The following is a 27,872-nucleotide window of genomic DNA, read 5'->3' on the forward strand; positions in this document are numbered from 1 at the left end:
AGCAAGTGAGAAACCTCAATATAGAGATCTATAAAGGCGTTCTTTTTTAGGTCAAACCCTCAACGCGACATCACTTTAGAAATACGCCACTACTGTTTTCTTAACTGCTTTTTGTTCTGTGTACCAAATCCTCCTTAATTGTTAATCACTAAAACATCTATATCTCAACTGGGTCAAACTTCTAGTTCTTATACAAAGGAAACTCAAGAGGAGACTGGGGCGGGGTTGACACGCGGGAGGAGTAGGGAGGGGGGTTGGACTCGCTTCGGCGGAGAAGAATCGGAGTTTTTTTTCGTGCCTTTTAAGAGAGACGGGACACCTAAAAATGGACTTCAACATTAAACTTAAGTTTAAATCCCAAAGAAGCACGTACACTGGGGATTTACATAATGCAAAACGAACGCTAAACGCAGTTTAGGCTAAGTGTAATATTTTGCCTCTTTGACGTTGTATTTTTAAGTGTAAATTTGTAGTATACCATTATAATTTTAATCATTAAATTCTTAGGGTAACGCATAAAGTCATAAAACTTCGGAAAAGCATTAATTATATTGGTAAGTTGGATAAAACGTTAAAATACCATTCAGTATCGGTGGATGACAGAGTGCCACTTTGCTTTTTGCTGACAGTGCCACGTTTGGAGAAGCTTCTGCGCTTAGCGGTGCTGTCTGTCGCCGGCCTGGGTTGGTACGCTGGTGCCGGCTTGGACAGAGGACGCCCATTATATGAGCAGCAGAAAGGGCGCATCTCACAGTTTCCTGTAACACTGTTCGTCCTCGGCAGGGGCACCAGCATGCGAGACTGAGTGCGGCGGGATGGCATCGGCTGTTTTTGAAGGCACGTCGCTGGTGAACATGTTCGTGAAGGACTGCTGGGTTAACGGCATCCGGCGCCTGGTCGTCAGCCAGCGGGGCGAGGAGGACTTCTTCGAGATCAGGACGGAGTGGTCGGACAGGAGCGTCTTCTATCTACACCGCAGTTACTCGGACTTGGGGCGGCTCTTTAAGAGGCTCGTGGAATCCTTCCCGGAGGACAGAGGGGATCTGTCTCAATCTCCGCTCATAGACGGTAGGCATTTCTGACTTTTTATGAGTTTAAACAAATCCTGCTACAAGACTTTACTAAACCGAAAAATCGCAATCCACATAGACATACACATTGAAATACAGGGTTGCCAATTTTGGTCAGCTGGCTGGCGTGAGATTTTCAATTCGAGACAAGTCTGCACGCACATTCACACGCGTATATGTGTATGTAACGGTTTGTTAACTTTGTAAATACTTAGGTAAATAGGTTTGCAAACTATTCCAACACTTTTGATGTAGCTAATTTCAGGTTTATAATGGAATAATATAGATTTATAGATAGAGAACTTTAAATGCCTTTGAGATATGCATACACGTGTGTCTTGGAATTGTCTATCAAGTTACGTCAACTAGTGGCACGCAGTCTTTTAATGCTTGCTGTTACAGACTTTCTGAATATCAATCCGTCTATTTCCTAACCACCTATGGTGGTGATCGCTTACTAAACTTACTCACGAACAATCAGATTAGTGAGGTTCAAAACCCTCACGGTCCATTTAAAACATTGTTTCCCTGTTCTACCGAAAAACAGGTCGCTTAATAATGCAGTCACGCAAACGACACCAAAGCGCCTATCCATCACCCCGGCCTGCCGATCTCTGATTGCTGTCACATAAGACCAGCTGCAGCCCAGTGCCACCGATAACAATACCGCAAATAGAGACGATTTCCCGTATTTGAATCGATCAATCGATCGATCAATCAATCAATCAATCAATCAAACAAACAATCAAGCTGGGTCACATAGCATAGTGATAGGTGAATAGTCTTAATGTAAAAGTGATGTTAGCAGTTTTCCGATGTCTGACGAACTAAACCGAGTCCTTTGCAGCAAAATGTGGGCGTACTGGGTCATACTGGACAGGGGGAGTATTTCTTACTGTTACTGGCTGGGTGTTCGGGGATCAGTGGCTGATCTATTACCTTGGAGCCAGATGGTCCCAGCAGGGGTGGGGGGCATGTGTGATAAATGGCTTGAGATGGAGGTACACCCCCCCCCCCCCCCAATTATTCTCACAGACGTGGCTCAGTTTCTGTAGGGGGCTTCTCTCTGGGCCCATTGTTTTCTTCACTGCAGTCACTGGTTTAAAGAGGCCACCAATGGCCATTGCTGGCACAGTCTCCAAAACACTGCACCCAAACTGAGAGACGAGCAGCTACACTTTGCTTTGTATTGATATTTATTAGAGCAATAGATACGTGTAATGAAATGATCAGTGATGTCACTTGGCATGTGGTCCATGTCTGTGTGAAGGTCACGTCTGCATCCTTGTCTATGTTTGTCACACTGAATGTCCCACCAAAAGCCCCTTTGGACCCGGAAGTAGGTCTGTAGCCTGGAACAAGCTTTGGGGGTTCGGCAACCCGCTGTATATTTTGCAGACATGAGTGGGGGGGATGTTTTTTGTCTCTGGATTGCGCCAATGGGGGTCTAAAGCAAATTTCGAGTGAAGTTCAAGCTAATTGCCAGTCAAGAATGTAACACGACCCGGAAACTGACTGATGTAAACCTTATGCAGCGCTGGGCAAAGGGTAGGTTGAGCGTCTTCATTTGGTGGTCCTCTCTCTGGGGTCAGCAGGGCAGCGAATAACAACAGGATCGGTTACCCGCTCTCTTTGAGGGGTTATTCAGTAAGAAGTGAGCATGCTGCACGTGCAACATTTTAATGAATGTAAGCCTCCTTCACTGGTAACTGAAAAGTACCAATTTGTCCTTTTGAGGTGCAGTTGCTTGCCACTGGGGCTGCATCCTTAAGGGTCTGCCAGTCGTACACTAGCTGTAGGTAAATGTATCTTTTGGTCTAATTAAGGTACAGAAATGGACTCTGAGGAACATGTTTATATCGTTGTTGGTATATTAATCTTGTTTGTACCTTGGGGAACAAAACTGTACCAGGGCTGTACTCATTTTCCTGACAGTGTAGTCAGTAGCTTAAAGGGAGGTTAAAACAACAGCTATGTTTCAGGATGGGCTCCCTAACCAGAGGTGGACATTTCAGGTCCAAAAAGTACAAATCCAGTCCTGGATTTTCTTTCAACCAACCAGTTGAGTTACTCTGTGACTGTGACTCTTTATGCTCAACTGGTTGGTTTAAAGAAAATTTTGGATTTTTTCACTTTCTGGATCTGAAATGGGGGGGCGGCATGGTGGTGCAGTGGTTAGCACTGTTGCCTCACACCTCTGGGACCCGGGTTCGAGTCTCCGCCTGCGTCACATGTGTGCGGAGTTTGCATGTTCTCCCCATGTCATCGTGGGGTTTCCTCCGGGTACTCCGGTTTCCCCCCACAGTCCAAAGACATGCTGAGGCTAATTGGACTTGCTAAACTGCCCGTAGAAGTGTATGTGTGAGTGAATGGTGTGTGAGTGTGCCCTGCGATGGGCTGGCCCCCCATCCTGGGTTGTTCCCTGCCTCGTGCCCATTGCTTCTGGGATAGGCTCTGGACCCCCCATGACCCACTAGGATAAGCGGTTCGGAAAATGGATGGATGGATCTGAAATGTTCACCTCTGTCCCTAACATATGTAGATCTGCTAAACCTGCTCTGATGACTCCCATGACACGCCCTCTTGTGGTCACATGATGCAGTGCCAGCTTTGCCGATTGGTGATAGTGGGGTTCTGCTGTGTCCTATTCTGTGACAGTGTTTCATATCAGTACATGCTAGTGTTTATACGTGTCTGTAGCCTGCTTGCTGTCATAATGGACTTTGTCTGAGACTTTTCCACGTATGACCATTGTGATGATCACTCCAATGCCGTGCTCTGATCTGACCGTTCACAGATCAATACTCTGTATTGTTATACAACTTCCCAGCTGAAGAAGATTAAGTCAGAATCAAGTTGGATAAACAGTCCCAGGACAACATTGTCTAAAAGCCAAGACCTGCCCCCCCCCCCCCCCACCCCCAAAGCTCCCGACAGGAAGTGACATCAACCCGAGCCTCCCACTGAAACTTAAGACCCTTAGAGACTTTTCTCACGGAAGCCACTTTTGACACACAAGACCTCCCTGATCATTATTAAATTGAGTTTGTTAGACTATGAGTTAGGAATAATAGAACTGAAAGTGCACGAAGATTAAAAATAAGAGCCAAGGGTTACATGGTTTTACCATGTTGTGCTTCAGCAATCTGTACCTGAACGACTGCAGCCTTTGGCAGGTTTTGTTTTTCATATTAAAAGTAGCAATTTTACGAATTGCTTCAGTCACACAGAATCTATTCCCATCCAAAAAACTGCTGGGACTGCTGCTCTTTTCTGAGTGGGGAAGGTCCTGATTGGCTCTGCCCTGTGCCGACTCTACCGCTGGGCCTGTTTACATCCTGGTATTGAGAGTGTTGGGAGTCACAGGCGGGAGGGGAGAGTCACAGCACTCTGGGGAGCGGGAGAGCGGGTTGAGGGCCGAGCGTCTCCCTGGGTTTCAGGGACACAGGACATTCCTAATCCCAAGACAAAAAACAAACAGTCTGCTTTTATCTCGTCCGTGTTTTTGAGCATCACTTCATGTGTAGAATTAAGGTCTGTGGATTGTGGATGTTTTAAAGTCTGCTATAGCGTCATGCTGAGACAGTCAGGCCATTGCAAACCATTATATACTGTCATCCAAGACTCATTAAAATACTTTTTGTCTGATAACTTTAAATTTTCATATTTAACCTCAGCAAAAGATTATATTAATGTAGTTGCATGATGACTTGTGGCTGGTTTCTCATCCCTGTTCCATTCTACATCCACCCAGCAAACTTTAAATAACTGCTCCTGCAATTAGGTGACTTGGGGCTGGTCTATTGATGATGGCACTGCCTTCTATCAATGAATGACATGTAGTACATCGGCTCTGCTCCGAGACATCCTCTGAAATGGCCTTTCTTTCTTGATAGCCGAGACTGTGTCTCTTTGTCAAGTTCTGGTACTAAACAGGGAATGACCTCACCACCAACCCCCCCCCTCCCCAACCCCCCCCGCCTTGAAGTTTGGCAGGGATTTAATATGACACATAGAGTTCTTTTGATTAAGCAGCTAAAATGCATGACTGGTAAAAACCTGAATAAACCCATATACAAGAAAGTTAATTTAGTGATTTTTTTTACATCAAACAGAACCTGTGGATGTGATATAATTAGATACATTGCAAATGTTTTAAAAAAAATAAAACCAATAAGACCAATCTATTTTATCATAGTGATCACATAGATTTTATTCAGGTTGTTTACAAAGCAACTACTGTACATATGCAAAGATCCACCCAAAAGAAAGACTCACAAAGAAGCTTTAGGAAAAAAAGTGGCCTATTGGCACTGAACGCCTCTGGTTGTATCACTCTTACAGAACTTTTTTTTTTTTCCGGCACGGCCAGAGACAAAAATTGGTGTGAATTAGCACCAAATGCACCCGGCTAAGGAAGATGAAGATGGCAGAATCAGCACCTGATGTTGTAATGATTCATTTATCACCATTAATGTGTGTGACTTTTAGTGACTATTTGCAAGTTCACTCAAAGTGATAACTACAAGTCAAGACACATTGCGATATTTAGTCACGATCCATTTATTTCTGTCTGCTGATGCTTTTTATAGCACCGTGCATTGTGAATATAATTGACAATTTGCTGCTCCAGCTGACAAACAGAAACGTCTTTATTGACACCAGAGAGCTGCTTGCCTGCATGGCTAATTTGCTGCTTCTGTTAACATGGTCTTGAAATGGCTACATTTGGTCAGCCCTGGTGGATTTAAAGACCAGAAGATACATTGAACTGAAAAGTTGGTTCCTCAAGTCAGATAATTTTGTAGTGATGTGAGCAGCGTCCGAGTGCGTGAAAATTGTGTGAAATTGTCTTTGAAGCTGTTTAAAAAGTGACTCGTGTGATGTGCACTAGGACTCGTGAAGATTAAAGAGGCTGGTGAGATTGAAGCCAGGCTAAATGAGGTGGAGAGACTGCTGAAGACCACCATCCACATGCCCTGCAAGGTGTGACCCCCCCCCAGCGATTCTCACACAGAGGCACAGACACGTCGTATGAACACACACACAGTTCAGGGAGGTTTGTGGTTGTCAGTCATGTCGAGGAATCCAAAAAGTCGTGCTTCCTATGGGAGGTACCACAACCCAGCAAAGCCTTCATACGCACTCACTCGCAAGAACAAGTGGAACAGGAACTTAGGACTAGAAAGGCAAAATCACTGGCAAAGTAGCACGTGTTTCATGGAGCAAACCTAGGCCTAGAAGCTCTCTTTATGCTTGTTCAGTGTATCTAAGTGGGATGATCGACATACCAAAGAGAACAGCAGGGCATGACGTTCCCACTGAAGTTCCAGCAGGAGAGGGTTGGGGTCGTGCAGACCCGCCACTCACACAGAGAACACACCCGTCTCATTCCTCAGACAGACGCGATGGTGTGCTTAGCACATAGTGGCTGACGTGTGTCATCTCCAGTATTCCAGGTCTGAGGTGGTGCTTACTTTCTTTGAGAGATCTCCGTTAGACCAGGTGTTGAGGAACGACAATGTCTACAAGATCCAGCCATGTTTTCAGAGCCCAGTCAAAATATCCGGTAGGCCATACCTGCAGTCGTCTCCTGTCAGATAACCGGAGCTCAGGCTTGGTACTGTACATAGAGAACTGGTGTTCAGCTTTCCCTCTTTGGTTTTGTAGAGATCATGAGATCCAATGGATTCTGCCTGGCAAACACTGAGAGCATTGTGTTCGATCAGAGTCAGCCTCATGATGAAGACCAGCCTCATGACGAAGACCGCCCTCCTTCCACAGACCCGGCACAGCATCTGTGAGTCTCCCTCGCTTATTCATTTATTGTTCGCTCCGTTTTCTGTTGCTCTCACTTATTTTGCTGTTATTTTATGCTGTCATGCATTCAGTCCCCTTTTGTATTATGAGTAATGACCCAGTCATGCCTGTGCAGAGAGCAGGACGACTCTCTGTATTGACTCACAGTCAGAGGAATGCTCACAGCTGGGAGTCACGCGTACTCCCCGGCCATTCCAGCACTTCCTGGAATGCCGGCACCTCCCTCGATCCAGGAAGTGCCTCACAGAGAGGAAACGGCAGGAATAGATGGGAAGAGCTGATTTTTAAACAAGTGTTTTGGAGCACGTCCAGCCTCACCCCTCCGAGGGCCACGTGACATGCATTTTCTCAGGAAAACCAACTTTTGAAGATCTTTCATATGTATTCTGTAATGTATTCTAATTAGAGGGCAACATGTGGCCCAGTGAGCTAAACCTTTGTCCCCGTGATCGGAAGGTCGCAGGTTTGAGTCCAGCCTTGGCGCGTCTGTGGGTCCTTGAGCGAGGCCCTTAACCCCCAGCTCCGCGGGTGGCTGCCCTTTGCGGCCAGCTTGCTCTCACCTACAGAGAGCAAGTTGGGGGAGGCGTAAAGAGAATTTCTCCAAGGGGATCAATAAAAAGTGTCAGTTAGTGGAAGTAGCAGAATGCATCTCATAAAGATTCTCTGTTGATGATTGTATATGCATCTCCATCCAGGTTTGAGAACAGCGATGACTTCCTGACAGTGGAGCCCGATGACATTCATGATGACCCCGAGGTCTATGTCACAAACCTGTCCTACTACCACCTGGTGCCCTTTGAGACTGACATCTTGGAGTGATGCAAGGTTCCTCCAGCTCACTCTGTCCACCCCTGGCTTGGCTGGACGGTCAGCTGCCCCTACAACGCCCTGCGTCTGGTCTCCTGTGCTTCAGGACGATTCGGGTGATCCTGGGCTGGGTTCTGGGGTCAATGGGGGCTGACGCAGCATATCTGGCCAACCTGGTTCTCCTTTCCTGGCCTTTGGGGTGGATTTTCTAGAGAATCAAGCTTTATTTAGTTGTGATATTTAGATTAATACCAGCATACAGTATCCATGTCGTTGTACCGGGTGTAGCTGAGGACAGCGCCAGGATTAAACCACTTCTGCCGGTTTGGGATGAGCGTGACCTCTGGTGAAAAGACCCTCCAGGACCTCAGATGAGCTTGAGCCACAGGGAGAAATTGCTCCTAGAAACAATAGCCAAAGTTTCCTCAAGACTTTCCAGTTGCACGAGTTCCTCCTCTCAGGAACGGAAATCTTCACCACCCATCGGCTGATGTTTCCTGCTGATGCCTGACGGGACAATCAGAAGCTATCACGTGATCTGTGATCTGTGAATTCTACCTGTTATCAGGAGTCGTCCTCATTCCTCTGTGTATGTGTGTTGCCAAAATGGTTCTTGTGGTGTTAACATGAATGATGCACATTATATTGGACGAAAGGGCTTAACTTACAATCTGTGAACGTAAACATATTTCCGTAGGATCGATCCAGTTCTTACTAATGACTTCTTAACAGAGTCCAGTAGGTCAGGTGTTCGGTGTGACCCAGCGATGGCAGAGGCTTGTTCGGCTGGCCAGCCTGACTCAGTGCCTCAGTGGCGCCATCAGCTGTCTGCTGAGCAGCATTTGCATGTTGCATCCATTTTTGACAGCTGGCACAGAGTCTTGGCACGTAAGTCTGCAGTAGCTAATCCATGTCAGATGGTCTTTTCCAGGATATGAACTTTGCTCTGCTTTGCTATGTAAACTACAATTGGAACATTGTAGTGTTAATAAGGCTACAATAGAAATGAACAGGAATTAAAAATGGTTTTGTTAATTACACCTTCGGATTGTAGGTATATATTCTGTTCACGCTGTCTTACTAAAGGGAGAACCTCCGACACAAACTTAGCAGACAATTCAGTCTTAGAAGTTGTTTCAGTATTAGAGTTATGCGCCGCATAATGACCATGGTGTCATACGATTATACTGTAACGGAGCAGCACAGTTCCTGTCGCTTACTGATTTGTGGTAATGCAGGTGTTAACCATTTGTATAAAAGTATAGCACATATAATTATGTACAGTATGTAATACTTGATAAATAATTGTGTTCCTAGTTATAAAAGTTTATTGTAGCCTCGGTGTGTACGTAAGTACACTATATGATGCACAATGATGAAATCCCCTATCGATGCATAACAAGCATATAGCCCAGTCGTTAAGAGGCGCATGACTCTGTCACAGGCTCCATTTTGGCTCTGTAGATGGTTATGGGGCTGTCACAGACTCCATTTAGGCTCCTTAGATGGTTATGTGGCTGTCACAGGCTCCGTTTAGGCTCCTTAGATGGTTATGTGGCGGTCACAGGCTCCGTTTTGGCTCTGCAGATGGTTATGTGGCTGTCACAGGCTCCATTTTGGCTCTGTAGATGGTTATGTGGCTGTCACAGGCTCCATTTAGGCTCCTTAGATGGTTATGTGGCTGTCACAGGCTCCATTTAGGCTCCTTAGATGGTTATGTGGCTGTCACAGGCTCCGTTTTGGCTCTGTAGATGGTTATGTGGCTGTCACAGGCTCCGTTTTGGCTCTGTAGATGGTTATGTGGCTGTCACAGGCTCCATTTAGGCTCCTTAGATGGTTATGTGGCTGTCACAGGCTCCATTTAGGCTCCTTAGATGGTTATGTGGCTGTCACAGGCTCCATTTAGGCTCCTTAGATGGTTATGTGGCTGTCACAGGCTCCGTTTTGGCTCTGTAGATGGTTATGTGGCTGTCACAGGCTCCATTTAGGCTCCTTAGATGGTTATGGGGCTGTCACAGGCTCCATTTAGGCTCCTTAGATGGTTATGTGGCTGTCACAGGCTCCATTTAGGCTCCTTAGATGGTTATGTGGCTGTCACAGGCTCCGTTTTGGCTCTGTAGATGGTTATGTGGCTGTCACAGGCTCCGTTTTGGCTCTGTAGATGGTTAAGTGGCCGTCACAGGCTCCATTTAGGCTCCTTAGATGGTTATGTGGCTGTCACAGGCTCCGTTTTGGCTCTGTAGATGGTTATGTGGCTGTCACAGGCTCCGTTTTGGCTCTGTAGATGGTTAAGTGGCCGTCACAGGCTCCATTTAGGCTCCTTAGATGGTTATGTGGCTGTCACAGGCTCCATTTTGGCTCTGTAGATGGTTATGTGGCTGTCACAGGCTCCATTTAGGCTCCTTAGATGGTTATGGGGCTGTCACAGGCTCCATTTTGGCTCTGTAGATGGTTATGTGGCTGTCACAGGCTCCGTTTTGGCTCTGTAGATGGTTAAGTGGCCGTCACAGGCTCCATTTTGGCTCTGCAGATGGGCTGGCAATCACAAACTCCATATTGGCTCTGTTTGTCTGCAAGTCATGCTAAAGTTCATTGTAAGAAACCAGCGGTTCAAGTGTCGGGACATTTTAAACTGTGTTTTATATTGATGTTGAAACAATTTGAAGGATGCATTTTATTCAGCACCTGCACAGGTTTATTGTATAAACCACACAGACCAAGCAAAAAATTCTCTCCATCAGTCACTGAAATAATGCATTACAACAAATCACACAGCACTGTGTGTGTGTGTGTTGAATGTTGAACATTATACCACTTTTGAGAATGCTTGATAATCTCTCATAGATGAGGGACATTTTAAAAATAAAGACAGTGATATTTTTGTAAATGTCTAATAAAACCAACTTCTGTTAACAATTACTGTGCCATTAATGAGACAATAAATGTTATTGCTGTCATGAGGCCCCATCCATCCATCCATCCATCCATCCATCCATCCATCCATCCATCCATCAAGGACACAGGGCTGTGGTATTACTTGGAAAAGATGTAATTATTCTTCACATAAAGAAATCATTTAACAATTCTAACCCCCACAACAGCTGAAAGGACATTCGTCCTGCATTTATAGCTGATCAGCTGTGTTTTAAATGTTTTCACACAGCTGTTGGCAAATGTGTTAGACAATTTGGACAAAACAAAACAACTTGCAGATTACAATGCTGCATATTTCACATGGTACACGTGATTGGCACCACATCTGTGTTCAATCACGCCATATACTCAAATTTTCAGGCTGTATTCTTTTGCTTACTGAACAAAGTGCCGTAACCATATGCTGAAGGTATTGCTGATGATGATATAGGGGAAGTTTATCACTGTGACATTAGTATCAGCTCTCATGAGCTGTCCCGCAAACGACACATAACCTTATCATTACTTCAAACCAAGGGCATTTCAACAGCCCGTTTCACAGATCCAATAAATGATTACCTCTGCGATCGTGCGGATAATTGCTATCCATATTCGTCAAAAGCTGGACATTAAAACTGATCCAGGATCAGTGGTTGTTAGTCTTAAATCAGCCGTATGACGTCTGTGAGGTAAATCATTAAACTGATCCGGAGTCGGTGAGCCGCCGAAACTTCGGTCGCTTGTGCGCATGCGTCGTAATGTGCCTCCCACAGGAAAGATGGCGCCGGAGAAGTCTGCGCGATTCTGTGCAGGTACTTACCAAACTCTCATGTACAATGCCCTTGCTAGTTGCATTTCACCCGCCCTGAATCATGTATATACATGCTCTGTCCAGTCATTTTGAAATAATGTTTCTTTTTATACTGTTAGTTCGTAAACAAGTAGAGCTGTATCATGCTAGTACCTTGTCTGCCCGGCTAACTGGCTAAATGGTTAAATAGGTCTATATGGGGTGTTTTCTCTGTCCTTAAAAATACTGATGGCGCGTCTGTCTGCGTGCTGACAGCGCTGTTGCTGAGTTTATCTACGGCCTTCGCCCACGTCGAAGACCTGGATGACACGTAAGCGATGCTGAGATTTGAGGGACGCGCCGGGGTGCAGCAGATGTGCCGGTCAGGGTGTCAATGTATTGGGGTCGGGGGTGGAGGGTGCTGCCGCCTCAGACGCTCGGCTCCTTCAGCCTTGTACTCTGTTAGTCTTATAGGTCTAAAAAGCCTCGCTGACTGAGAAAAATGAATAAAATAAGTATATAATAATGGGTGTGAAGACCTTGGTGCAGATAATATGATGTTCAGTATATTTGCTTGACGGTAAGACGTGTTTTTGCAAATAATGTGGCACCTACCAGATCTGCACTGCATGCACTGTGTAACTGGCACAATGTGGGTTGTGTATGTACAGTTTGCTTTATCTGTCTGTTTTGCATTTGTTTGTACCCTGTGCATCCTGAATTAGATCAGGCGTGCTGTAAACATGCAGTTTAAAGAAGTTGTGGAAAACCCATTGACACTGTACTTTAATCTAATCTATTAGATATAATTTGCATTTAACTTTTGACAGACAGCCTGATAAACCTTGCCACATGCTAGTTATTACTTATTACACGTTATCTCGATTGCATTTGCACAGAATTTAGTGTAACTTGTGTCTTTCATATCCTGCAGGTTTAAGGACAATAGAGCAGATGACATCTGGTTGGTGAAAGTAAGTGTTGGCATCACATAAACCAGCAGAATCAGAATGTCTGCCCTGCTGGCCAGATGGGCAGCTCACCCTGACTGCACCTGCACCCACTGCTCCCCAGGCATGGAGCCGCTGTGCGGCTTGTCCTGCTTACATGCAGTGATGTGTGTGTTGCAGTTCTATGCGCCCTGGTGTGGCTACTGCAGGAAACTGGAGCCAGTGTGGCATGAAATCGGGGCAGAGCTGAAGAGCTCAGGCTCGTCGATCAATGTGGGGAAGATGGACGCCACAGCGTATTCCGGTGAGTTTCCCGCCTGAGGTCCCTCAGTTTCAGGCTTCCATATGTATTGTATTCAGGTTCACTTTTAATCCCATGCAGCATTATCCAGTTAAATTACAGATCGTGTTTATATGTTGATGAGTCAGGTGTCTAGTCTTCTTCTTGTGCTGTATTTTGCTATGTTTTCCCAGATGTGTATTAATAGTGACATCAATAAATTGCTGATTTGTAAACAATGACTATGTTTTTTTCAGGCGTCGCCTCAGAGTTTGGAGTGCGTGGGTATCCCACAATTAAACTGTGAGTGTAAATCGCACTTCAGTGTAACAATGCTACTGTATGTTGTCTTTTTAATTAGTCGTTCTTTTCAGGTTACGGCGGTGTGTTACTGTAATGAGGGTGCTGGTGGTCAGTCATTTCAAACCAGCAAAAGATGCTGGATAGCCTGTAAGCCCTTTGAAATTGAAGAATTTGCATTTTCTTCATTATGGGCCTTTCACTTTGTCTGTCGATTGCAGTCTTCGGTCTCACCTTGTGTTGCATTGGTATTGTGTGTTACCACTTCTTACCTTCTTACAACGATTCAAAGCGCATTGAGAGACTGTCTAATAGGAATCATGGATAGTGGAGTAAATTTAGCTTTAAGAAGGATCCAGCTCTGTCTGTGAGGTTTAATAATAACGTTCCTTATTCTGTATGATAGGACCTGAATTGTTCTTCATTCCACTGTGGTTCCTCTGCTGTTTCTACCATCTAAAGGCCATACCGCCATTCAGGGCAGTATGCATGAAGCCTTTGTTAGAATCGGCATTTCCGTCACCCATTTGCATTCTTATAGAAATGTTGCTTTCAGTCCACGATCTTCAGATTGCTAATGAAGCTACGAGCGCCCAACCGCGCAGAGGTGAGGCGAAAGAATCGCCTTTTTAGTGTTTTATTTGCCCTGACCTCAGTCTCTGCTTAGAGTTCGCTCCCTTGGCGCCTGTCAGGTGGAAAGCATTGAATGCTCACGGGCGTGTCTTCCTCTTCCTGGTGCGTTTTCTCCCAGAAGTCCCTGCTCCGTAACGGCCGCTCTTCCTTCCTCAGGTTGAAGGGCGATCTCGCTTACAACTACAAGGGTCCCAGGACCAAGGATGACATCATCGAGTTTTCAAACAGAGTAGCCGGGTAAGACGTCTTTATATGCGGACGCGTTTGCCCATTTGTCGATCGCTTGGTTACGTGATAAGGCGGCGGTAAGACACCCGCGGGGACTGGCATAGGGGTCAGTGACGTACTGCAGCAGAATGCGGCGTGTCGTTCTCATTGTGTAAATCAAACCTGACAACCTGAGAATCTAATTAATAGAATGTAAAAGGTATGTTTATGTTTACTCATGGAAAAAAAACACAATTTAACATTAGAACGTATGCAAATTAACAGTAGTACGATAAAAACAAGCAAAATAATGTCTCCGGTTCTCCAGGAAGTTTTATACCTTGTTGGATCACTGCTTCAGTTCCCAAACCTCTCCTCAGGTCCACCCCTGCCTTTCCATATAGTCATTACATTTCACCACCAGCTCCATTAATTAATTAACTTTATTAGTTAAGAAACTCAATGAGGTATTGATTAGAAATATGATGTGTGCTACTGGTCCAGTCAAAAAAAATTCATGGGCGTATTGGATGACTGTAGGGGAGGTTTTGAGATGGTTAAGCCAACGCACTCTGACAGACGTAATGCAGTTTTACACCAACATGAAGGTCATTTGAACATTTTCTTTGACTGCCTTGACTTTTTTTGCATTATATTGTAGATGAATAAAATGGTGTCAATGGCTTGTAAAGTGGTGTTTTTTTTTTTACCTTCCCCCATACTGACTCTTATTCAGCTTCCTGTGTGATGCTTCCTGCTTCCTCAGTGGTTTTTTGTTTTTGTTTTTTTGCTGAACTGGACCATTTATCCTGTACCTTCTATCTAAGGGTCTTAGGGATTGGTGCATGGGGGCAAATGTAATTGACTTGTCCACTAGGTGGTGCTGTGCACCTGCGCAGTTTGTGAGGAGGCATCTTCATAATTTTGTCTGGTCTCATGCGTTGTAGCATGTGCACGCACACGTGTGTTTGCTGACTCCGCTCCGGTGTGTTCCGATTCATACTTCGCAGTCTTGTTCAGTACTGCACTGCTGCCTGTCCCTCTCCAGCAATTGTACTGCAAAAGAATTTCACTGCGTTCCCGGCACGTGGGCCAGTGAAACTCAAAACCGCCTTGTTTGCTCTCCCTCTCCAGGCCAGTGGTGAGGTCCCTTCCCAGCAGGCAGATGTTCGAGCACATCCTGGATCGCCATGACGTGGTCTTTGTTTATATCGGCGGGGAATCGACCCTAAAGGTGAACTTCTAATGGCATGAGATTCACTCCTGTTGGGTGAATAATGACCAGCAGGTGGCGTGCTGGTGAACAACATGGACTCTTAACATTGAAGTTGGCAGTTCTAGGAATGATCCTTAATTGCTTCATTAGTAAAGATGTTAGCATAGTGGATTCATGGATTTGCACACGTCTCTGTTTCTATACAGTCATGCGCCACATAACGACGTTTTGCTAAATGACAATCCGCATACACGATGGTGGCCCCGTAAGATTGTACTGTCATGGAGATAAAAATTCCTATTGCCCCATGACATGGCCGAGGTAACGTTGTAGTGCAACACATTACTCTGTTTGTGGCAATGGTGTTGTAATCAAACCTACTGTGCTGTCAGTTGTGTAAAAGTATGGCATATATATTTATGTACAGTAAGTAATACTTAATGATAATAACTTTTTATGATGTTTGCACAGTGATGAAATGGCCTAATGATGCATTTCTCAGAACATTTCCCTGTCGTTAAGTGATACGTGGCTGTATTGGAAAAGGCGAACCGTGATTCACGCAGTGTCCTGCTTTTCCAGGAGAAGTACATCGAGGTGGCTTCGGAGCTCATTGTCTATACTTACTTCTTCTCTGCGCTGGAGGACGCTGTTCCCCCTGTGAGTCCCTCCTGGGCACTGCGAAGCTGTCGTCCGCATTTTTTTTGTCCAGCAGAAGAGACTGATCAGAAACTACTTTTAGGAATGCTGTTGCTTCAGAGTTATTAGTGATTTGGAAAATCGGCTCTTTTGTTAGTGGAACCTCTTGGTGCTGGAATGTCTTACCTGCACTGACCTGCCTGCTCTCCACTGAGGTTCCCGGGAGGAAAGGTGCTATATCCCACTGTTAGGACCCCCGGCCAGGCTCCATGCGCCCGGCTTGATGGGTCGGCTGTGCCGCCTGTTTTTGTATAACATGGCAGACCGTGAATGGACTGAACCGCTTTCATGTCCTATGTCTGCCGTGCCAGTCCATTAGTGTCCTGCCGAATAGCCGTTATTAATGAAATGACGATTAGATTAATAATAAAGTCATGATTAGTCATTAATGAATAGTTATCAGTGAAAATTGTAATTTATAATTGTGACGGATGAATAAAGATTAATTATCATTGAAGAGTTATTAATCGCCATTGTGCAGGTTGGGTACTCGGTTATTCCGGAATAGTTATTAATAATAACTGTGTTCACATTTGTGCTGGCTGGGTAACAATGAATTATTAATGAACAGTTGATTATAAATAAACATCAACACCATGGTGCTTGGTGGATAATGATTTGTTAATAACTTCGAAGGCTGTCACGTGCCTCACAGCGAAAATGATGAAATGATGACAGCTTTGTTCCCCCCCGGTTGCTTTTTAGACCGTCACTCTGCAAGAGCTCCCTTCTGTCGCGGTGTTTAAGGACGGAAGCTACTTCCTGTATGATGGTGAGTCTCGGACCATGTTTGCCCTGTATCATTACCCACAATGCAGCACAGCCGGCACACACAAGGATTATATCTACTGTTTCCACAGAATGGTAAACATCCAAAAGTAAATAGGATTCATTGGCTTCTTAAAAGACATTAATGGGGTCCCTATTTATTTTAGCCCGAATGTAGACGGAGAACGGCTCGCTACTGACGTAGAAGGTCATTACCTTCCCTTTGTCTTTTTTAGTAATACATGAACTATTATTTTCCACTGACATAAATCTTGAAGGCACAGAGAAATATATATATTTTTTGCTACAAAAAACATACCAGCTGTTTCCTAGTTTATTACTAGGACCATCACGATATCAGATTTTCACGATACGATTACTGTGGCCTAAAGAATTCACGGTATGGATCATGGTATCTATAGAAATTTTGCACAAAATAATTATAATAATGCTACCATTCAAATTCATCTTTAAATTTGTTTATTGTGTGTGTTCTCTTTTTCAGCAAATGAATTACACTCAAAATATCAGTAGTGAGGTGGATAGTCTAACTATAATTGTATAAAAGCATACGCAGGAATTAAATAATCACACTACTTATTGGATGATGAAAAGCTAACCGAGGCTAAAGGCTCCTTTTGCGCTTACTGTTGATTGGCATTTCCTGCAGACCCCGTCTAACACCTTGTCTTTTTTATGAAATCCCGTAGTGATTTTTATTTATTTTTTTTATCTGATCCCACTGATTTAGAGTGACACAAATATGGCTGCAAGAAATGCGAAATGCACAAAGCTTCACATTTCAGTTCACAGTGAACCAAAGCTATAAGGGTACCAGGATACCACGCCGCTGGATAGCAGCAATTTATCCTGATGGGAATGGACACAAAAATGTAAGATATGGGATATTTAGGTAATAGTGTTGATGCAAAAACTGGAAATTGATGACCGGAGTGAACACTTCAAATGACAAGTAAAAAAAAAAATGACGACGTCATTAACACCACTTATCGCTAAACAATGAAGCAACCATTGTATTTTGCTGTAAATGTAAACAAAATGGTTTACTGTAAAATGGTAGGATTTTTTTTATAGTATGTTAACACATGCTCAGAAATTCACTTCTTAGCTGATAAATTTGATTAAATTACCTTCTGGGCCATTGAACACATCTAATAGGATGTCTGTCTTTCAGTTTGATGTAGCTGACAAGTGTTGACAGGAAATAATGCACTATGTGTTTAAGTACTAGTGCATTATTGTTGTGTGTGTGTGTGTGTGTGTGTGTGTATGTGTGTGTGACATCGTTCAAAGTCAGTGTGCTCCGCTTGGTCGCAGCTGCTGTTTTATGAGCTCCGGCACCTCACTGTTTGCAAATGAAGCACTACTGGAAACCAGTGTCAAGCAGCAGTCCCACCACACGCTATGTTGGACTGTGAATCAGATAGTTACTGGCACAGGATTATTTACAATGTTATTGACAGAATATAGATATTTCAGAATATAGATATTTCAGAATATAGATAACACGGTTACTGCCTAAGAGTATATCGTGACACCTCTGTTTGTAACTTAGTGTCCAAATTGGCTCCCTCGCATGTTCTCTCCACATCCTGCCATTCTTGCTGTCTGTAGTGGCACAGCATCGCCGCCCTGTTGGCTATATGAGGCCATTTTCTGCGAAGAGTCTGTGTCCTGCCTCTTGGGGTATAGGGGGATCAGAAAGGGTCCCCCCACCAGGGAGGCTCACTGGGGCTCGGGGCTCCTGCAGCGGGTCAACATCAACGTGTTCTCCTCCATGGCCTGCTGGAGGCTGGCGCTGTGCTGTAGCTGCGCTGGAAGCCGGTACTGGAAGAGCAGAGCATCCAGGCAGAGTGCCACCACGAATGGGCTCCAGTAGTGGGCGTTGGAGAGGCGGCAGGAGCGATGCAGAACCCGCAGGACGAAGCGCAGGCCGCCGCCTCCCTCACGCGGCAGCGTGTCTGTCTGCTGCACCTCCCCGTTGTGGAAGAAAGCCTTGCGCAGCCAGAACGCCAGCAGCACGGGGTCATCGCAGCGGATCTCCACCACGTACATGGCGCTGTCCGGCGATTCCTCCAGCACGCTGATGTGCAGTGTGTCCGGGTCCCCGGGGGCCGCCATCGCGGCGAGAATGACCCGCGAGAGAGCGAAGGAAGACGGGCTGATTTGATGGAGAGATGGAAGGATAGGCGGTAGCGACTGAAAGGGAGTGAGTCGGCCGTCACACCTTGGGGTTACGCTGAATGCTGCCTCCTCCTGAACGAGTCGAATAATGCTGTGTTTTCAGAAAGGAGTGCAGATATCCTGCCGACGAGGCCCGGCCCGTCAGCGGTGAGTCAGCAACATATACGGCAGTGAATCCACGACTCGTGCAGAGCTGTTCCCACCGCACGTTCACTACTCTTTTCTCTGCTCTGGAGGACTAAGTCCTGGCTGACACGCTGTCATAAAAACAAACAAGCCTCCACGCACAGATACAGATTGCCTCTGGCCTCATGAGCTGTTTGTCGTCACGCTTGTGATGAGCGATCCTTCAGTTGACATTGGCCAGTGAGTCGTGAGGCTGCCACCCAGTCCTGCTGTTGGTTCTACGCAGCTGAACGAGAGCTGTCCTGCAGATTTACTTCAGTCAGACGTTGGTCTCTCTCGATCATCTGGAGAGCGTGCTCTGCTGACTTACCGGCGTGGATCTCCTCTTCTGAGTGGAGTTGCAGCTCTCGGCCAAGGCTGGACCCACACTTGTCCCAGTGGGAATGTCTGAGTGCTGCTCTCCAGGTGCTCACCAAGAGCCATCTGGAAGGAGCTTCGTTTGAGCAGCTCCAGATATGTGGTGGTGATTGAATTGCTGAGGGCGGTTTGGCAGCTTTAGAGAGCAACGTGATCCATAAAACCAGTGGAGGGGGTGGCGGCCAGTCCTGGCTCCGCCCCCATGGCCACATCAATGGCTCTGCTTTGCATGCAGTGTAAGGAGAGGCTTCGCTCATGTATGTGTTACTGTGAGAGACACTGCCCTTCAAAGTGCCTATGCTGTTAATTCCATTTGACTTGCATATAGGGAGAGTAATAATCTGAGTGATCTGCATTCATATCTGGAAGGTTATGGGTTTGAAACCAACGGTCGGCTAAGCAATCATATCACCACTTGGGCCTTGAGCTTAAGCCTAGCTGCCCCAGGAGCACTGGATATTGGCTAACACCCAATATCCAGTGCCCCCCCCCCCCCCCGAGCGAAAATTTCCTCTCTCTACCAGCAGGACGATAAGGCAGGTTAGCTAAACCATAGAGGCTCATAAATCGTATTGCCGGATGTGTCACCTGAACCATTCCGGATAATATCTTGCTCACAGACACCACAGTAGAGCCACTTGGGACTTAAGCCAGTATTTAACTCCTATACTACCTGCTGCCTTATGAACTTTGATGTTGCTGCAAAGCTGGGATTTGAACCCAGCATCTCCTGTTCGCTAGGTTAGTGCGTTAACTGCTGCAGAGCTAAAATGCATATTTAAAGTGACTCTCCTGTCCCCTTCCAGCGTACCAGCACGGCGAGCTCTCCTCCTGGGTGAATAAAGAGCGTTTCCGCGGTTACCTGGACATCGACGCCTTCACCTTGTACGAGCTGGCGGAGACGGGTGCGTGAGTCACGGGGTGGGAGAGTGTTCAGTCCTTGGCCACCTTCCCTTGTCTTAATAGTAATATTTTTTGTATATTCAAAACATGTATATATTTGGCCTTATGTGCGTCACATAGCTGACTGCGAAACAGAGCCGCCCTTGTGCAGAAGAGGAGGCGGCTTTAAATGGGCTCAGCCCTGACAGACCATCCGCTCTCGCTCTTCACGCGGTGCCTGTCCTACCCGACCCCTAGTTTCCCTGCATTTCTGTTATTTTCTGTTCCTTAACTCGGACTCGTCATGTAAAGCTTGACTGGGTTGTGCAGGATTCGGGTAAAAAAAAAAAAAGCATGTCAGAAGCTGCTTTTTAGGACTGACCTGCCCCCCAGGGGACATGCTCCCCAGCTCCAAGCTCTCTTCCGATTGGGCCAGGATTTTCCAGCTGCAGCAGTGTGATTGGTTCACTGAACCTTAACCGTATGACGGTTTGACTTTGTAGTGGGAGGAGCCAATTACATGCCGTGCAGGGTCATGCTCTCACTGTTCCGCTCACCTGCACACGGACGCACGTCGCAGAGGAAAGTAACAAATGGGGTCAGACATACGGTGGATGTAAAGAGTTTACACACCCCTTGTTAAAATGTCAGGTTTTTGTGATGTTAAAAAACCAGATGACGGTAAATCATTCCACAACCCTTTCCACCTTTAATATGACCTAACAGCAGTACAATTAAATTAAAAAACAAATCTGTTAGGGGAAAATATTATAAATAAATAAAAAAAAACCTACAATACGCTGGTCGCATAAGTGTGCACACCCTTAAACTGTTGAAGCACCTGATTTATCATCGTCTCACATAACAAAAACCTGGTATTTTAACAGGAGTGTGTAGACTTTTTTTTCTTTTATCCGCTGTCGGGATATTTTGTGTTCTTACTTTCCCCCTCTAGGGGGCAGACTGCACTTTCGCAGTTCTCTTATGCTGGTTGTATACATACGTAGTGCTGCTATGACCTGTGCCTGTACTAGGTGGTAGTATCCTGATAAATGGTGGTGCTTGTCATCTCTTATAAACTGCTTGTTTTCTTTTCTACCCTGATAGGGAAATTGGTGGCAATAGCAGTTGTGGACGAGAAGGTCCCCACAGAGGAGGGCGCCAGGTAAAAGGCTGATTTTTATACCCTCGTCATTCAGTTAAAGGCGAAAAGCAACTTTGAAGAACCAGGCTTTTCATGTCAGCTTTAAATGCTTTTCCTCCTCTCCAGGATCAAGATGCTAATGGAGAGAGTGGCAACAGAATACAGAGATCAGTTTAGCAGGTAAGATCTGAACATGAAAGTGCTGAAGTCCATAGCCGTTTAGGTATCAGTTTAGCTTACATATATAAACGAAGGCCCAGAGCTCCCCCAGTTCAGCAGCCAGCGTGTCCTGGTCGCTGTGTTCTGTGTGGCTACAGAGCTGATGAGTGACATTGTAAGTAGAGCAGAAGCAGTGGATAATCCGGAGTGCAGGCGGGACACCTGCTCCCAGCAGCCCTTAGTGGGGTTTTGCCGACTTGTGGTGCTCAGAGCTCACAGAGGGTGGTGCTGATTGTGCGAGTGTGCATATCCTGGTGAGGTTAACCCTCTGCAGTCGGCGATGCCGCGTGTCTTTCTCGTGTATTTCCGTCCATAACTCGCTGAAATCTTACTGTAGAAAAATGAAAAAAAAACGCAGATTAAATCTGTAATCTGTCTTCTTTTCAAAACGTCAATTGTCGGAAGTATCAAAGTTTTTTTTAGGTTAAATCGGCAAAAAATTAAAGCATGTCACCTTTCTTTGTTTTACCTGCATGGGGGGCGTGTGGTGCCGCGCTCACCTGAAGATCTCTATTCGCATTATAAATTCGCATTTCCACATATTCAGATCGCATTCGCGTGGTAATTTGAACAATGCAACGATGAAATGCGATCCGGATACATCCCATCAGTGCTATAAAAGGAGGTGGGGGGGGGGGGGTGTGGCCAGGTGTCAATGGCTCATTCATACACATGAAAGTTGCTACATATTCATGGAGCCCAGAAATAGTGACATGGGTTTGGTTTTTCTTATTTGTTTATCCAGTTTAGTCATCTTCATGTAGCCAATACTTTGTTTTGATCCCAGATATCTGATCACCAAACTTCCACCATTGCTTACTATGTACTTTTATAATGTTTCTGCAAGTGTTCTACTTATTTATTAAGTTTATGATATTGAATGAAATGTGTGACCATTCCCCAGTCAGTCAAAGTGTGTTCCCCACCCCGAGTCCCCAGAGGGTTAATCCTCAGAAATGCTCTTCCCACAGAGACTTCCAGTTTGGCCACATGGATGGGAACGACTACATCAATGGCCTCATAATGAGGTGAGTACAGGGGCTGCGGCCGCCTCTGCCTGCCTTTCACACTGCTGTAGTCACACTGTCACTTTTATGCAGATGAAGCCTTTTGTTGGACTTTTCACTGTTTTAATGCTTTATTCACATGGTGTATAGGATCAGCTAGCAGGATGAGACCAGGTCGGCAGCAGCAGGCGGGCAGGATTACGATCAGCAGGCTGGAGCAGCAGCTGATAGGGGCCAGATCAGCAGCCAGGATTACCTGGCAGGGACAAGAGCAGCAGGCAGGATCAGGTTCAGCAGGCAGTATCACCTGGCAGCGACAGGAGCAGCTGGCAGGCAGGATCAGGGTCAGCAGGCTGGAGCAGCAACAGACAGGGGCTAGATCAGCAGGCAGGATCAGGGTCAGCAGGCTGGAGCAGCAACAGACAGGGGCCAGATCAGCAGGCAGGATCAGGGTCAGCAGGCTGGAGCAGCAACAGACAGGGGCCAGATCAGCAGGCAGGATCAGGGTCAGCAGGCTGGAGCAGCAACAGACAGGGGCCAGATCAGCAGGCAGGATCACCTGGCAAGGACAGGAGCGGCAGGCAGGCAGACAGGACCAGGATCAGCAGGCAGAATCACCCGGCAGAGACAGGAGCAGTAGGCAGGCAGGATCAGGATCAGCAAGCTGGAGTAGCAATTGACAGGGACCAGATCAGCAAGCAAGAGCAGCAACAGGCAGGATCAGCTGGCAGGAGCAGAAGCAGCAGGTAAGCAGGATCAGGATCAGCAGGCCGAAGTAGCAGCCAACAGGGGCAAGATCAGCAGGCACGATCAGCTGGCAGGAGCAGCAGGCAGGCACGATCTGGATCAGACAGGAACAACAGGCAGGATCTGGACCAACATCAAAAGGCAAGAGCAGCAAGCAGATAAGAGTAGGATCATCAATTAGGATCAGCAGGCAGGATTAGGATCAGCTACAAGGAGCAGCTAGCAGTAGCAGGATAAGCTAGTAGGATGAGGCAGGCAAGACCAACAGCAGGAAAGATCAGCTGGTAGGAGCAGCAGCTGATGGGCAGGAGCCACAACAGCAAGCATGATCAGTTGGCAGAAGCAGCAGGCTGGAGCAGGATTAGCATAACGTGTGAAACGCATGATTGTTTATTAGTTTGGGACAGTGACTAATGAGGATGGGGGTGTTCTGTCTGCCCTTCAGTGAGGTGCCAGTGCCGTCCATCATCGTGCTGAACACGTCCAACGATCAGTACTTCCTTCCTCTGGAGCCAGTGGAGAGCCACGAGCAGATGGTGGAGTTCATTAACAGTGTGCTGGATGGGACAGCCCAGGTGTGAGATCACATGGTCTTTGGGTGAACGGGCATGTCCGTCCAGGACTAATTTACTAGCAGCTGCCCTTCCTTTAACTTTGTAAATCTGATAAACAAACACGTGATGGAGAATATTTCCTGGGAACTGACTGCTGTTTTGCAACAGTCTTAGAGTCTTAGAAGGTTCCCCGGTCGGTGTTGCCAGTCAGGGACGATTGAGCCTGAGATAAGAATAAACAAATATTTGGTATTAACTATCACGCAGTCGTCACAGTCCATTTGGAAGATGCCTGCTTTTCAAACCAGTGTGTTCACGGTGTTTGTTTTATGTCATCAGGCTCAAGGTGGAGACAGTATTTTTCAGCGGGTCAAGAGAGTGTTCTATGATGCCAGGTCCACTGTGATGGTGAGTAAAGCTCACAGGCAAGACATGTTGTAATGTGGTCATCTGCGGAGCTGCTTTAGAAGGATATCTGCTTCAGCCTTGGACTCGAGCAGCCACATGGCACGTGAAGTACTCAGGTCATGCTCTGATAGATTTGGTGGTTCACCCGGTGCCTGTCTGCTCGCTCTGCCCGCAGTCGGTGTTCCGCAGCTCGCCCCTGCTGGGCTGCTTCCTCTTTGGGCTGCCCCTGGGCATAATCAGCCTCATGTGCTACGGGATCTGCACCGCCGAGGCAGACGACGACAGCGAAGACTTGGAGCTACTGCGGAGGGAGGAGGAGGAAGAGGAGGAGGAAGAGCAGAGGCAGAGGGCGGAGCAGCAGGAGGCGGAGGAGGAACAGAGGCTGAGAGCGGAGCAGGAAGAGGAGGAGGAGGAGGAGCAGAGGCCGAGAGTGGAGGGGGGAGAGGACGACGAGGAAGAGGAGGATGAGGAGGAAGAAGAGGAGGAGGAGGAGGAGGAAAAAAGTGCCATGGACAAGAAGGTGGATTAACATTGAGCGTCAGACGGCCTCCAGGTGGAGGTGCTTCTGATTTGGTGGTGTAGTACTTGAAAATATATCAGTCTTCTCTTCATTTATGAACGTTTCCTAATTCCCATAATTCCCTGCCCATCCTTCCCATAACTCCGGCCCTCACGGGGCTTTTATTTTCCCAGTCAGGCAATAGCACTGGGCACTTCTGACTGGTAAGAATAGAGCACATAGAGGGAGGCGTGGCCCCCGGCGTAGCACAGGGCCTGCGTGGCCCCTGGCGTAGCACAGGGCCTGCGTGGCCCCCAGTGCAATATGGAGCCGGTCAGCACTCTCCTGCACACGGGAGGCAGGCGATGGGCACTAATACTCGCTCCCCCCACAAGTCATGGCCCCCCTATAGACATTGGACCCCCCCTACTGTATCTGCTGCCTGGCAGGGAGCCGCTTACATGCTGGTATTCATCTTCATTATTCCTGTTTTTTACTGGTCAGCCCTGAGAGTTTTTTGTTTTGCTGCCACAATAAGAGTTGCGTACACTACAACACGTCGCTGTTACATCGTAGGTGATGGTTTGGGGTTAGGGTTTTCATGGGTGGCTTTGCTTTTTTTATCATGGTCGTGTCCCTCAGCAGTATTAAGCAGAAACCGCTCACCCGTTCACTTATCGAAATGCAGCGTTTAGCGGACGGACGGTTCGCTGCTCTCATCATGCACTGGATGGGAAGATAATTCCAGCTGATTGTTCAGATCTGTTCAGGAATAGACAGGTGCTTCTCCGAGACTTCCACTTTGTCCGCCAATCTGCTGTTTTGCCGTACATCAGGTCGTTCCCGAAGGTCTGTGAGACAGTCAGATTCACATATGTGCTTCTGGCTATATCTACCCTATTCTTATAGGATGACCTTATGTTTCACATATTATGTTTATCTTTCATTAAGGTGGTAGAGTAAGAGTGGTGGTCTCTGGGATGTAGGGGATTCCCACAAGTAGGGGATTCCCACACTCTGCAAGTTCTACAGAACTACACCTGAAATTCCCAATGGGGTAGTTTGAGTTATTGATTTCTTTAAGAGTTGAGGTTGGACAGAGAGAAAGCACATCTGGAATCCTTAAGCCCTGTGGTTTCACACACTATTAGCTGATCCACACAAAACTCACACCATCAACCACAGTGATGACGTCAGGGATCACAGGTCCAATCGATAGCATTGATTTGCTTTGTGTCTGACTTTGGATGGTAACCCATGGAGATGAACACCAAAAATAAATGTCTTTTGAACAGATGAAATGTGTGTGTCAGTTTTATACAGGATTCCGGTAGCCCAGTGGTCCAAGAATGCATTGCGACTGTTTTTTCAAAGGAAGCCATGACATTTTTTTGGCGATGCCAAGCAAATACGTTCGATCAAGTAAAAGTATGTTTATGAATGTGCAGTTTTTTTTTTTGGACAGAATGATGTTCATACAAGAACTTTATATTGTAAAATAAATAAATAAATAAATACATGGATTCCTTCAGAGAAGTCCTTCGGGGATTTAAGGAACGAGCTTGCATCCATTAAAGGTTATTTATGTTTCTTGAACCTGACAGTGTTCCAAACAGAGAGCACTGTGTCCTAATTTCAGCATCTCGGCTAGATTGAAGTCAGTCACTTAGATTTACAGGTAATGAGAGTAACTCGGGATTGCGTCAAATCATGTTTTTCTTTCTAAATATGGTGACCCCCCCCCCCCACCTTCAGTTACATGTTCTTCAGTGGGTGAGTGAAACAGACAGACTTCCAGGCCCATGGCGGGTGGCGTTATCACATACTTTCAGTCCCCTTCCCTTTGCATTACGTGTTTTGTATGAGGCTGCAGTGAGCAGTGTATGCTAATCAGCACAGGCACTGTTGGAGGAATAACACAGACCAACACACAGAGTGAAGTGGGCAAAGGTGACTTAAATCGTGTGTTTTCCCCCAGGAAGACCACACACACAGGTGCTGCTCTAGACGGTTTTTAGAGGACAAGCCAGGTATTTAAAAACAGCTTGCGCAGGTGGCCAGATGAATCTCATGGAGCTGTTGTGTGTGATTGTGTCCCCACAATCCAAAGGTCTGCAGATAATTGCTACACTAGTGGAGTGAGGTGTGATCTGCAAGTACAGACGAGAGAAAGAGAGCGAGCCCGTGAACTGTTGAATCTCGCTTCAGGTATGTGTTTCTCTAACGTGGCCTGGAAAATCGCTTTGGACAGAGCAGGTAGTCCTGTAGTCCAGCTCCCTTTTCCCCAGCAGATGCTATTAAGTCATATCTTACCAGCTTATGTTGTTTCAAGCAAATGGGAAACTCTGAGCTTCTAAAGGCAGCAGTGACGTTGCTGCCCAAAAGGGGCCCTGTCCCTGTGAGTGTGTTTGTGTGCTGCAGCTGGGCAATATACAGTATAAACTGTCACAAATGATTCTGTGTTTTTTTTTATTCTCAAAAGAACACTTCTGCGCTAAGCTAAAGCTATTCTCCATTTGCACCTTCCATCTCTCTGAAGGGACAGCAGGGCTGCATGTAAACAAGTAGATTCATATTCACACACCTAAATTCCCAAGCAGGATCTTGTTAAATGATTGTTAAATGATAGCGACAGCATGACATGGAGTTTAGAAACAAAGCATGTATGGATTAGTCCTGAGTTTAGAAACTGATCAGTGTTGCTCCAGTAACACTGATTGGCTAACAGCCTAAAAACAGCTAAAACACAAGTAAGGTCATTATGATGTTTCCGCTGGAGAAAGTAAAGAGAGAGTTCAGTTATGCTTATTTAGTCATCAAAAAACTCCTCATAGGGTGTGTTGCGTATGTCTCTGATGAGATCTCTGCTAATACGATAGGTGTTCTTAGGGTCATAGTTGCTGCCGCCTGTGCCGTATTCATAGTGCTGCGTGATGTACACTCGGTCGATGTAGTCGTCTAGGTGCATCCTCACGATGATCCGATCCCTGTTGTTCTGATCCCGTTCATGAGAGTCCTTGGAACTATAAAAATTCTCAAAAACGTATTTAGGAAGTCGTTCATGAGCTGGAGAGTTTACATTATCCAGCAGGTTGCCCACTGTATAATAAATATAGCCTCGCCGCAGGAGTTTTTCCTTGTTTCTATACCAATGAAACCCATATGCTCCTTCTTCTGGATCCGTCACTGGAATCATGTTGTTATTATTGTC

At 46.2% G+C, this 27,872-nt stretch overlaps 2 protein-coding genes across 3 annotated transcripts; both read left to right on the forward strand.

Moving 5' to 3' along the window:
• The first annotated feature begins 285 nt into the window (after positions 1 to 285).
• On the forward strand, positions 286 to 9,050 carry LOC125725312 (PX domain-containing protein 1-like). 2 transcript variants are annotated; one of them, XM_049002146.1, is made up of 6 exons: positions 286 to 554; positions 784 to 1,068; positions 5,965 to 6,056; positions 6,522 to 6,639; positions 6,741 to 6,870; positions 7,586 to 9,050. In XM_049002146.1, the coding sequence occupies exons 2-6, from the start codon at positions 816 to 818 to the stop codon at positions 7,707 to 7,709; spliced, it is 717 nt and encodes a 238-aa protein (XP_048858103.1). In that variant the 5' UTR covers positions 286 to 554; positions 784 to 815; the 3' UTR covers positions 7,710 to 9,050. The 2 variants fall into 2 exon arrangements, with proteins under 2 accessions (XP_048858103.1, XP_048858104.1); XM_049002147.1 differs by lacking the exon at positions 286 to 554 and having other exon boundaries at positions 581 to 1,068.
• Positions 9,051 to 11,298: 2,248 nt separating this feature from the next.
• On the forward strand, positions 11,299 to 25,962 carry LOC125725302 (protein disulfide-isomerase TMX3-like). Its single transcript, XM_049002136.1, has 16 exons — positions 11,299 to 11,422; positions 11,677 to 11,731; positions 12,335 to 12,374; positions 12,531 to 12,654; positions 12,888 to 12,933; positions 13,720 to 13,800; positions 14,905 to 15,004; positions 15,569 to 15,646; positions 16,391 to 16,457; positions 20,008 to 20,106; positions 21,191 to 21,248; positions 21,354 to 21,407; positions 22,418 to 22,474; positions 23,646 to 23,775; positions 24,094 to 24,162; positions 24,338 to 25,962. The coding sequence occupies exons 1-16, from the start codon at positions 11,359 to 11,361 to the stop codon at positions 24,689 to 24,691; spliced, it is 1,476 nt and encodes a 491-aa protein (XP_048858093.1). The 5' UTR covers positions 11,299 to 11,358; the 3' UTR covers positions 24,692 to 25,962.
• Positions 25,963 to 27,872: the final 1,910 nt, after the last annotated feature.

This window comes from Brienomyrus brachyistius, unplaced genomic scaffold, assembly GCF_023856365.1.
Source record: "Brienomyrus brachyistius isolate T26 unplaced genomic scaffold, BBRACH_0.4 scaffold64, whole genome shotgun sequence".
Taxonomy (NCBI): Eukaryota; Metazoa; Chordata; class Actinopteri; order Osteoglossiformes; family Mormyridae; genus Brienomyrus; species Brienomyrus brachyistius.